General features: G+C 56.7%; 1 protein-coding gene across 2 annotated transcripts in view; it reads right to left on the reverse strand.

Moving 5' to 3' along the window:
• The window catches only part of GRIN2A (glutamate ionotropic receptor NMDA type subunit 2A), an 880,817-nt gene that overhangs the window by 122,911 nt on the left and 745,847 nt on the right, over positions 1-12,059 (reverse strand). For both annotated transcript variants that reach the window (XM_068244672.1, XM_068244673.1), the window contains one exon: positions 1,285-1,445. In XM_068244672.1, the coding sequence (XP_068100773.1) occupies positions 1,285-1,445 (161 nt within the window). The remainder of the gene's footprint in view (positions 1-1,284; positions 1,446-12,059) is intronic.

Here is a 12,059-nt window from a genome sequence, read left to right on the forward strand (position 1 = left end):
ACACAGCCCAGCAAGCCCTAAGAGGGATCCGGCTGCCTGACCCTCCCACCCGAAAGCGCCCCCCACCCCATGCAAAAACACCAGGTCCTTAAGCGGTGTTAAGCGGCCGGTCCCCAAAGGGTTAATGAAGTTTAGTGTAGTCAGCTCATACATAATTATGCTTAAAACGACACCAACTTTTATTTAATCAATATTGATGGCATAAGGCAGTTAAAGGGAATCTGAAGTGCAAATAGACTTTTGATACAATGATTTATATGTGGAGTACAGCTAAGAAATAAAACATTAGTAGCACAGATATGAGCCTCATATTTCCAGTACAGGAAGAGTTAGGAAACTTCAGTTGCTATCTATGCAAAAAAGCTTCTTTGAGCTCTTCAACCAAGCTTGGTCGGCTAAAGTGCTGTTTTCTGAAACACTTATCTCAACCTGTCTCTCACTGTTTCTTATTTCTTTAAAGGGGAACTGAAGTAACAAGTTTACAGATGCTGCCATATTTATTTCATTTTAATCAATACCAGTTGCCTGGCAGCCCTGCTGGTCTATTTCTCTGCAGTAGTATCTGAATAACACCAGAAACAAGCATGCAGTTAGTCTTGTCAGATCTGACTATAAAGTCTGAAACACCTGATCTGCCGCATGCTTGTTCAGGGCCTATGGCTAATAGTTTTAGAGGCAGAGGATCAGCAGGGCTGCCAGGCAACTGGTATTGCTTAAAAGGAAATAAACATGGCAGCCTCCATATACCTCTCTCTTCAGTTGTCCTTTAAGGTTTTACTGCAGGAACGTTTGAAGGATCATTAGCTCTGCACTGTTTCATAGTTTAACCTCCCTGGCATTATGATTATTTCTAGATTCAGGATCTAAAAGGTGTGAATTTTTTTCACGAGCTTTTAGACCCTAAAAACAAGAAAAAAAAACACACCAGAAAGAGATCTGCAGCAGCCCCTGAATATAACTCACTCAGGCACAGGATTACCACTTTAAACTGAGTATTTCCGTCCCGTGCCTGAATCAGGATACCGCTGAGGAGGTTAAATTACAGCGTGTAGTTTATAAACTGCAAATATTAGAGAATGATGCAATGTTATAAAAATAAAGCGAATAACTGAAAATAAAAATATGAGACTGTTTTCTTTGCTACTAATGTTCTATGAATTATCCATACTACACATGCAATTAATTATATCATAAGGGTTTGTTTGTTTTTTTCGCTTCAACATCACTTTAAGCATGCTGTGTACAGAAAATATATATGAAATTCAGAAAAGGTATAACACTCACCCAGTCTTTAGACTGACCAAGGCATCCTGCACCCCTTTCTGGTTAAATTTCACCATATACTGATGCATTTCAGGATAGTTATTTCTTATGTTCCTTTCAGTGCTTCCATTTGGGACAGTACCAAAACGAAATGGGGGGGAATATTCATATGATCTTTGAAACTGAAGATGAATGAGACACAAGAGAGAGTACAGTAATCAGAACATTTATGAGTGCTAACCAGCTATGTAACAAGAATTATAGCTATAACAGGCTGTGCAATGAAGATAATATTCAGTGTGTGGGATAATTATGACCTACTCAATATGTTCCGAGCCTGAGAAGGCATTATTTATGCATGTGTTTTTATATAGAAATTCTGATACGCAGCACTGAGCAGTGTAATTATGTAAGGGTATAAACAACTGGAGCAGTCAATCAGTAGAAAATCATTAGAAAAGTCTTCCTATATAATCTGCCATGTTACAGAACATCTGCAGCTAAAGTACACAAGTAAGAGTTGAACTGTATTCTTGTTCAATAAATCACAAATTTGGGTGAATTGTTATTTTGGATTATGGCAAGGAAACCTAAACTGGGGTTACTGTGGCAGTTACCATTGATATAGCTGTCTAAAATGCTAGTGGCCTGGTTGTCATGCTGATTATTTGGGTTAAAGAAACTATAAAGTCTAAAACACACATTGCACATATTCATTTAGCATAAAAAGTTATGCAAACTTCCGGTGCATAGCCACGCCCCCTTGCAGATGAGTGCCATGGCACTCTCTGTATTAAAAACAGAAAGTGCCACAGAACCGCCCCAGCAATTGTCTTCAAGCGGGCTGAGCTACACACCAGAAGTCACTTGTGGGCTCTTGGGGAGAACAGGAGGGGGCAGCAGGAAGAAGGAGGGGGCAGGAGCAGGCAGGAGGAGAAAGGAGTGGCGGGAGGAGGCAGGAGGGGGCAGGAGGATGCAGGAAGGCGCAGGGAGGGGCAGGAGGAGGCAGGGAGGGGCAGGAGGAGGCAGGGAAGGGCAGGGGGAGGTAGGAGGGGGCAGGAGGAGGCAGGAGGGGCAGTAGGAGGAAGGGAGGGGCAGGAGGACGCAGGAGGACGCAGGAGGGGACAGGAGGGGACATGGAGGGGCAGGAGGAGGCAGGAGGGGCAGTAGGAGGAAGGGAGGGGCAGGAGGATGCAGGAGGGGGTAGGAGGGGACATGGAGGGGCAGGAGGAGGCAGGAGAAAGAAGGAGGGGGCAGGAGGAGGCAGGAGGAGGCAGGAGGAGGCAGGGATGGGCAGGAGGAGGCAGGTGGGGGCAGGAGGAGGCAGGAGGCGGCAGTAGGGGGCAGGTGGAGGCCGGTAGGGGCAGGAGAACGCAGGAGGAGACACGGAGGGGCAGGAGGGAGCAGGAGGTGGCATGAGGGTGCAGGAGGAGAAAGGAGGAGGCAGGGGGGAACAGGGGGATGCAGGAGGAGGCAGGAGGTGACAGGAGGAAGACGGAGGGGGCAGGAGGAGGCAGGAGGGGAAAGAGGGGGTGCGAGGGGGCAGGAGGTGACATGGAGGGGCAGGAGGGGGCAGGAGGGGGCAACAGGAAGAAGGAGGGGGCAGGAGGAGGCTGGAGGAGGAAGGAGGGGCGGGAGGAGACAGGAGGGGGCAGGAGGAGGCAGGAGGGGGCAGGAGGAGGCAGGGAGGGGCAGGAGTAGGCAGGAGGGGGAAGGAGGAGAAAGAAGGGGGCAGGAGAAGGCAGGAGGGGGCTGGGAGGGTCACGAGGCGGCAGGAGGGGCAGGAGGAGGCATGAGGAGGCAGGAGGGGGCAGAAGGAGGTAGGAGGGGGCAGGAGGGTGCAGGAGGAGGAAGGAGGGAAAGGAGGAGGAAGGGAGGGGCAGGAGGAGGCAGGAGGGGCAGGAGGGGAAAGGAGGGGGCAGGAGGGGACATGGAGGGGCAGGAGGAGGAAGGAGGAAAAAGGAGGGGGCAGGTGGAGGCTGGTAGGGGCAGGAGAACGCAGGAGGAGACACGGTGGGGCAGGAGGGGCATGAGGGTGCAGGAGGAGAAAGGAGGAGGCAGGAGGGAACAGGGGGATGCAGAAGGAGGCAGGAGGTGGCAGGAGGAAGACGGAGGGGGCAGGAGGCAGTAGGGGAAGGAGGGGGTAGGAGGGGCAGGAGGTGACATGGAGGGGCAGGAGGAGGCAGGAGGGGGCAACAGGAAGAAGGAGGGGGCAGGAGGAGGCAAGAGGAGGCAGGGATGGGCATGAGGAGGCAAGGAGGGGCAGGAGGAGGCAGGAAGGGGCTGGGAGGGGCAGGAGGAGGAAGGAGGGGGGAGGAGGAGGCAGGGAGGGATGAAAGGAGGAAGGAAGGGACAGGAGGGGGCAGGAGGGGGCGGGAAGGGGAAGGAGAAGGCAGGAGGGGGCAGGAGGGAGCAGAAGGGGGCAGTAGGGGGCAAGAGGGGGCATTAGGAGGAAAGAGGGGGCATGAGGGTGAAGGAGGAGGAAGGAGAGGGCAGGAGGAGGTAAGGAGGGGGCAGGAGGGGGCTGGAAAAGGCAGGAATGGGCAGGAGGAGGCAGGTGGGGGCAGGAGGAAGCAGGAGGAGGCAAGGAGGGACGAATGGAGGCAGGGGGGCAGGAGGATACAGGAGGAGGCAGGTGGTGGCAGGAGGAAGACGGAGGGGGCAAGAGGAGGCAGGAGGAGAAGGAGGGGGTAGAAGGGGGCAGGTGGTGACATGGAGGGGCAGGAGGAGGCAGGAGGGGGCAGCAGGAAGAAGGAGGGGGCAGGAGGAGGCAGGAGGAGGAAGGAGGGGCAGTAGGAGGCAGGAGGGGGCAAGAGGAGGTAGGAGGATGCAGGGAGGGGCAGAAGGAGGCAGGGAGGGGCAGGAGTAGGCAGGAGAGGTCAGGAGGAGACAGGAGGGGCAGGAGGAGGCAGGAGGGGGCAGGAGGAGGCAGGGGGGGCAGGAGGGGGCAGGAGGGGCAGGAGGGGGTAGGAGGGGGCAGGAGGGGCAGGAGGAGGAAGGAGGGGGAAGGAGGAGGCAGGGAGGGACAAAAGGAGGAAGGAAGGGACAGGAGGGGGCAGGAGGGTTCGGGAAGGGGAAGGAGAAGGCAGGAGGGGGCAGGAGGAGGCAGGAGGAGGCAGGGAGAAACAAATGGAGGTAGAGGGGACAGGAGGATGCATGAGGGGGCAGGAGGTGGCAGGAGGAAGGCTAAGGGGGCAGGAGGAGGCAGGAGGGGCAGGAGGGGGTAGGAGGCGGCAGGAGGTGACATGGAGGGGCAGGAGGAGGCAGGAGGGGGCAGCAGGAAGAAGGAGGGGGCAGGAGCAGGCAGGAGGAGAAAGGAGGGGCGGGAGGAGGCAGGAGGGGGCAGGAGGATGCAGGAAGGGGCAGGGAGGGGCAGGAGGAGGCAGGGAAGGGCAGGAGGAGGCAGGGAAGGGCAGGGGGAGGTAGGAGGGGGCAGGAGGAGGCAGGAGGGGCAGTAGGAGGAAGGGAGGGGCAGGAGGACGCAGGAGGGGGTAGGAGGGGACAGGAGGGGACATGGAGGGGCAGGAGGAGGCAGGAGGGGCAGTAGGAGGAAGGGAGGGGCAGGAGGACGCAGGAGGGGGCAGGAGGGGACATGGAGGGGCAGGAGGAGGCAGGAGAAAGAAGGAGGGGGCAGGAGGAGGCAGGGATGGGCAGGAGGAGGCAGGTGGGGGCAGGAGGAGGCAGGAGGGGGCAGTAGGGGGCAGGTGGAGGCCGGTAGGGGCAGGAGAACGCAGGAGGAGACACGGAGGGGCAGGAGGGGGCAGGAGGGGGCATGAGGGTGCAGGAGGAGAAAGGAGGAGGCAGGAGGGAACAGGGGGATGCAGGAGGAGGCAGGAGGTGGCAGGAGGAAGACGGAGGGGGCAGGAGGAGGCAGGAGGGGAAAGAGGGGGTAGGAGGGGGCAGGAGGTGACATGGAGGGGCAGGAGGAGGCAGGAGGGGGCAACAGGAAGAAGGAGGGGGCTGGAGGAGGTTGGAGGAGGAAGGAGGGGCGGGAGGAGACAGGAGGGGGCAGGAGGAGGCAGGAGGGGGCAGGAGGAAACAGGGAGGGGCAGGAGGGGGAAGGAGGAGACAGGAGGGAGCAGGAGAAGGCAGGAGGGGGCTGGGAGGGTCACGAGGCGGCAGGAGGGACAGGAGGGGGCAGGAGGAGGCATGAGGAGGCAGGAGGGGGCAGAAGGAGGTAGGAGGGGGCAGGAGGAGGAAGGAGGGAAAGGAGGAGGCAGGAGGGGCAGGAGGAGGCAGGAGGGGGAAGGAGGAAGAAGGAGGGGGCAGGTGGAGGCTGGTAGGGGCAGGAGAACGCAGGAGGAGACACGGAGGGGCAGGAGGGGGCATGAGGGTGCAGGAGGAGAAAGGCGGAGGCAGGAGGGAACAGGGGGATGCAGGAGGAGGCAGGAGGTGGCAGGAGGAAGACGGAGGGGGCAGGAGGCAGGAGGGGAAGGAGGGGGTAGGAGGGGCAGGAGGTGACATGGAGGGGCAGGAGGAGGCAGGAGGGGGCAACAGGAAGAAGGAGGGGGCAGGAGGAGGCAGGAGGAGGCAGGGAGGGGCATGCGGAGGCAAGGAGGGGCAGGAGGAGGCAGGAAGGGGCTGGGAGGGGCAGGAGGAAGGAGGGGGGAGGAGGAGGCAGGGAGGGATGAAAGGAGGAAGGAAGGGACAGGAGGGGGCAGGAGGGGGCGGGAAGGGGAAGGAGAAGGCAGGAGGAGGCAGGAGGGGGCAGGAGGGAGCAGAAGGGGGCAGTAGGGGGCAAGAGGGGGCATTAGGAGGAAAGAGGGGGCATGAGGGTGAAGGAGGAGGAAGGAGAGGGCAGGAAGAGGTAGGAGGGGGCAGGAGGGGGCTGGAAAAGGCAGCAGGAGGCAGGAATGGGCAGGTGGGGGCAGGAGGAGGCAGGAGGAGGCAGGAGGAGGCAGGGAGGGACGAATGGAGGCAGGGGGGAGCAGGAGTAGGCATGAGAGGTCAGGAGGAGACAGGAGGGGTCAGGAGGAGGCAGGAGGGGGCACGAGGTGGCAGGAGGGGGCAGGAGGGGGCAGGAGGAGGCAGGAGGAAGAAGGAGGGGGCAGGAGGAGGAAGGAGAGGCAGGAGGAGGCAGGAGGGGGCATGGAGGGGCAGGAGTAGGCAGGAGGGGGCAGTAGGGGGCACGAGGGTGCAGGAGGAGGCAGGAGGGGCCTGGGGAAGGCAGGAGGAGGCAGGGATGGGCAGGAGGATGCAGGTGGGGGCAGGAGGAGGCAGTAGGGGGCAGTTGGAGGCCGGGAGGGGCAGGAGGACGCAGGAGGAGACACAGAGGGGCAGGAGGGGGCAAGAGGAGGCAGGAGTAGGAAGGAGGGGGCATGAGGGTGCTGGAGGAGGCAGGAGGGGACAGGCGGATGCAGGAGGTGGCAGCAGGAAGACGGAGGGGGCAGTAGGAGGCAGGAGAGGCAGGAGGGTGTAGGATGGGCAGGAGGTGACATGGAGGGGCAGGAGGAGGCAGGAGGGGGCAGCAGGAAGAAGGAGGGGCGGGAGTAGGCAGGAGGATGCTGGGTGGGGCAGGAAGGGGCAAGAGGAGGCAGGGAGGGGCAGGAGGAGGCAGGGAGGGGCAGGAGTAGGCAGGAGGGGGCAGGAGAAGACAGGAGGGGGCAGGAGGAGGTCGGAGGGGTCAGGAGGGTGCAGGAGGAGGCAGGAGGGGCAGGAGGAGGAAGGGAGTGGCAGGAGGAGGCAGGAGGGGCTTTGAGGGGGCAGGAGGGGACATGGAGGGGCAGGAGGAGGCAGGAGGAAGGAGGAGGGGGCAGGAGGAGGCAGGAGGGTCAGGAGGAGGCAGGAGGAGACACGGAGGGGCAGGAGGGGGCAAGAAAGGGCAAGAGTAGGTAAGAGGGGGCATGAGGGTGCTGGAGGAGGCAGCAGGGGGCAGGCAGGTGCAGGAGGTGGCAGGAGGAAGACAGGGGGCAATAGGAGGCCGGATGGGCGGGAGGGGGTAAGAGGTGACATGGAGGGGCAGGAGGGGGCAGCAGGAAGAAGGAGGGGCAAGAGGAGGCTGGAGGAGGCAGGAGGATGATTTGTGGGGCAGGAAGGGGCAGGAGGAGGCAGGGAGGGGCAGGAGTAGGTAGGAGGGGGCAGGAGGAGACATGAGGGGGCAGGAGGGGGCTGGGAGGGGCAAGAGGAGGCAGGAGGGGGCAAGAGGGGGCAGGAGGAGGCATGAGGAGTCAGGAGAGGGCAGGAGGAGGTAGGAGGGGGCAGGAGGGTGCAGGAGGAGGAAGGGAGTGGCAGGAGGAGCCAGGAGGGGGCAGGAGGGAGCTGGGAGGGGCAGGAGTAGGCAGGAGGGGGCAGTAGGGGGCATGAGGGGTCAGGAAGGGACAGGAGGGGCAGGAAGGGGAAGGAGAAGGCAGGAGGAGGCTGGAGGGGGCAGTAGAAAGCAGGAGGGGCAGGAGGACGCAGGAGGAGACACAGAGGGGCAGGAGGGGGCAAGAGGAGGCAGGAGTAGGAAAGAGGGGGCATGAGGGTGCTGGAGGAGGCAGGAGGGGACAGGCGGATGCAGGAGGTGGCAGGAGGAAGACGAAGGGGGCAGTAGGAGGCAGGAGAGGCAGGAGGGGGTAGGTGGGGGCAGGAGGTGACATGGAGGGGCAGGAGGAGGCAGGAGGGGGCAGCAGGAAGAAGGAGGGGTGGGAGGAGGCAGGAGGATGCTGGGTGGGGCAGGAAGGGGCAAGAGGAGGCAGGGAGGGGCAGGAGGAGGCAGGGAGGGGCAGGAGTAGGCAGGAGAAGACAGGAGGGGGCAGGAGGAGTTCGGAGGGGTTGGGAGGGTGCAGGAGGAGGCAGGAGGGGCAGGAGGAGGAAGGGAGTGGCAGGAGGAGGCAGGAGGGGCTAGGAGGGGGCAGGAGGGGACATGGAGGGGCAGGAGGAGGAAGGAGGAAGGAGGAGGGGGCAGGAGGGGCAGGAGGAGACACGGAGGGGCAGGAGGGGGCAAGAGAGGGCAAGAGTAGGAAGGAGGGGGCATGAGGGTGCTGGAGGAGGCAGGAGGGGGCAGGCGGATGCAGGAGGTGGCAGGAGGAAGACAGGGGGCAGTAGGAGGCAGGATGGGCAGGAGGGGGTAGGAGGTGACATGGAGGGGCAGGAGGGGGCAGCAGGAAGGAGGGGCAAGAGGAGGCAGGAGGGGGCAGGAGGAGGCAGGAGGATGATTTGTGGGGCAGGAAGGGGCAGGAGGAGGCAGGGAGGAGCAGGAGTAGGTAGGAGGGGGCAGGAGGAGACATGAGGGGGCTGGGAGGGGCAGGAGGAGGCAGGAGGGGGCAGGAGGAGGCATGAGGAGTCAGGAGAGGGCAGGAGGAGGTAGGAGGGGGCAGGAGGGTGCAGGAGGAGGCAGGAGGAGGAAGGGAGTGGCAGGAGGAGGCAGGAGGGGGCAGGAAATACTTGGAAAGTAGTGATAACTTTTCATGCTATGTGTGTTTTAGACGTTATAGTCTCTTTAAGTACTTGCTGATATACACACCCAGAAACAAGCATGTAGTATACAGACAAAAGCATAAGCAGAATTTCATTCTGAGAGGGGATGGAGTGAGTAAAAATGAGTGTGCACCTAGCAACAAATTTAGTGTGCCAATACATTAAATGTGTATTAAAACTTTTAATAAAAGTCACGCAATGATTAAAACCACTTACTCTAAAGTGATGAAAAACTAGCATATCTTGGGTACAAACCCAAACCAATGACGCTGGATGGCAGCCTGTTCCTCCTCTGTGGCCAGCAGTGGGGGTGGTCCTGGACGATAGTGGACCGTGGGTGCCTCTCCTTTGGTCAATGTGTGCAGTAACTTTGCAACGTGTTTCGGCGTATCCACGCCTTTGTCAAGCGAGTTACTGCCATGCACACAAGCATTTAAATACCTGATGATAACAGGAAATTGGTAGTGTGAACCTGATGGTTGCCTTGGCAACCATTAGTTACACTTCCGGTTCACCAATATACCTAAAAAAGGACATTGTACTTATATGCATAATAATGCATAGAAACAATATGTGGAGGAGCGTCAATACCTATAATATTAAAAAATACATAAAATGTATAAATTATAAAAGACCCTTCAATCTTACTGGGCAGTAGTTCATGCCCTGAGGGCTCATGACATCAGATTTGAGAGAACCAATGGGGAGCCGTAAGTCACGGAGTCTGTTAGTTGCTACTCACCCATCTGTAGATGTAAGTAATGGCAATCGGACTGTAGGAGCTCTGTAAAGTTTTCCTTATTGCAATGGCGGCAAGGTGTCCTATAATAGGATCGTTTGAATGCCTGAAAGGGGGGGAGGGGGAGGCATAAACTACTGCCCGGTAAGATAGAAGGGTCTTTTATAATTTATACATTTTATGTATTTTTTAATATTATAGGTATTGACACTACTCCGCCTATTGTTTCTACGCATTATTATGCATATAAGTACAATGTCTTTTTCTAGGTATATTGGTGAACCGGGAGTGTAACTAATGGTTGCCAAGGCAACCATCAGGTTCACACTACCAATTTCCTGTTATAATCAGGTATTTAAATCCTTGTGTGCATGGCAGTAACTCGCTTGACAAAGGCGTGGATACGCCGAAACGCGTTGCGAAGTTACTGCACACAAATCGACCAAAGGAGAGGCACCTACGGTCCACTACCATCCAGGACCACCCCCACTGCTGGAGGAACAGGCTGTCATCCAGGGTCATTGGTTTGGGTTTTTACCCAAGATATGCTTGTTTTTCATCACTTTAGAGTAAGTGTTTTTAATCATTGCGTGACTTTTATTAAAAGTTTTGATACACTATGGAGCGCTCCTCCTACTTTCTTCTTGTTGCTACAGTTACACCCTTCAGCCGGGGTAGAGGAGCTGCTAGTTTTTGTATTAAAGGATAATAATATTATTAAATGTGTTGCTCATAGTTTGTTGCAGCTTTCCAGTGCTCCTTTAGTATGTCCCCACCTTTCCATGCGCCCTATATTGTGTTCTTCCTTTCAGTTCCAGCTATCTTATCTTAGTCTATCCAAAATGTATCCAAACCTTCTAGTTTGCTTATCTTTCTAGAACCCTCTGTAGTGCCCACTGATCACTTAGGGCCCTTTTCCACTAGCAGTCGCTAGCGTTCACGCTGAACGCTAGCGATTGCTGAATCGCCAAAGTACAAAAATTTGCGGCGATTTCCCGACGTTTGCGGTCGCGATTTTGCTATGCTATGCACTGCATAGCAAAATCGCGGCAATAATCGTTCCGCCGCGCGTTCGCGTTCCTGTAAAAAACGAATCGCGGTAGTGGAAATGACCTACCGCGATTCCTATGTTAAAAAGCAAACCGTAGCGATTGTAAAATCGCTAGCGGTTTGCGACTTTCCAATTAAGCCAGCGCAAACGCGCTAGTGGAAAATGGCTCTGACTGGAATTGTGGCTGCTGATAGGTATTGCTGAGTAGAGTTGGGCCGAACCTCTGATTTTAGGTTCGCGAACTTCTGTGGAAGGTTCGGTTCGCGTTAAAGTTCGCGAACCGCAATAGACTTCAATGGGGATGCGAACTTTGAAAAAAATAAAAATTCTGCTGCCCACAAAAGTGATGGAAAAGATGTTTCAAGGGGTCTAACACCTGGAGGGGGGCATGGCGGAGTGGGATACACGCCAAAAGTCCCCGGGAAAAATCTGGATTTGACGCAAAGCAGCGTTTTAAGGGCAGAAATCACATTGCTGTACAGGTATGCAGTGGCAGGTTCACTGAACAGGTATACAGTGGCAGGTTCACTGAACACAACAGGTATGCAGTGGCGGGTTCACTGAACAGGTATACAGTGGCAGGTTCACTGAACAGAACAGGTATACAGTGGCGGGTTCACTGAACAGAACAGGTATACAGTGGCAGGTTCACTGAACAGAACAGGTATACAGTGGCGGGTTCACTGAACACAACAGGTATGCAGTGGCGGGTTAACTGAACAGGTATACAGTGGCAGGTTCACTGAACAGAACAGGTATACAGTGGCGGGTTCACTGAACACAACAGGTATGCAGTGGTGGGTTCACAGAACAGGTATGCAGTGGCAGGTTCACTGAACAGGTATACAGTGGCGGGTTCACTGAACAGAACAGGTATACAGTGGCGGGTTCACAGAACAGGTATGCAGTGGCAGGTTCACTGAACAGGAATGCAGTGGCGGGTTCACTGAACAGAACAGGTATGCAGTGGCGGATTCACAGAACAGTACAAGTATGCAGTGGCAGGTTCACTGAATAGGTATGCAGTGGCAGGTTCACTGAACAGGTATGCAGTGGTGGGTTCACTGAACAGGTATGCAGTGGTGGGTTCACTGAACAGGTATGCAGTCTTGGGTTCACTGAACAGGTATGCAGTGGTGGGTTCACAGAACAGGTATGCAGTGGCAGGTTCACTGAACAGGTATGCAGCGGTGGGTTCACTGAACAGAACAGGTATGGTGGGCTCACTGAACAGAACAGGTATGCAGCCAAGAAGGAACAAGCTAAGCCTAACTAATCTTTCCCTATGAGAGACAGTCTGCAGCAGCTCGCCCTACTCTTACTAATGCAGGCACACGAGTGAGCGTAATGGCCGCCGCTGCCTGCCTTTTATTAGGGGGGGGAGTGGCTCCAGGGGCTAGTGTAGCCTAATTGGCTACACTGGGCCTGCTGACTGTGATGTAGAGGGTCAAAGTTGACCCTCATGGTGCATTATGGGGTGAACCGAACTTCCGCAAAACTTCGCCTGCGGGACGCGAACGCGAACCACTGAAGTTCGCAGGCGAACCGTTCGGCCCAACTCTATTGCTGAGGGAAGGAGATGAAAACCAAAAATGTGATACTGGCAAA

The sequence above is a fragment of the Hyperolius riggenbachi genome, chromosome 7, assembly GCF_040937935.1.
Source record: "Hyperolius riggenbachi isolate aHypRig1 chromosome 7, aHypRig1.pri, whole genome shotgun sequence".
In the NCBI taxonomy this organism is placed as follows: domain Eukaryota; kingdom Metazoa; phylum Chordata; class Amphibia; order Anura; family Hyperoliidae; genus Hyperolius; species Hyperolius riggenbachi.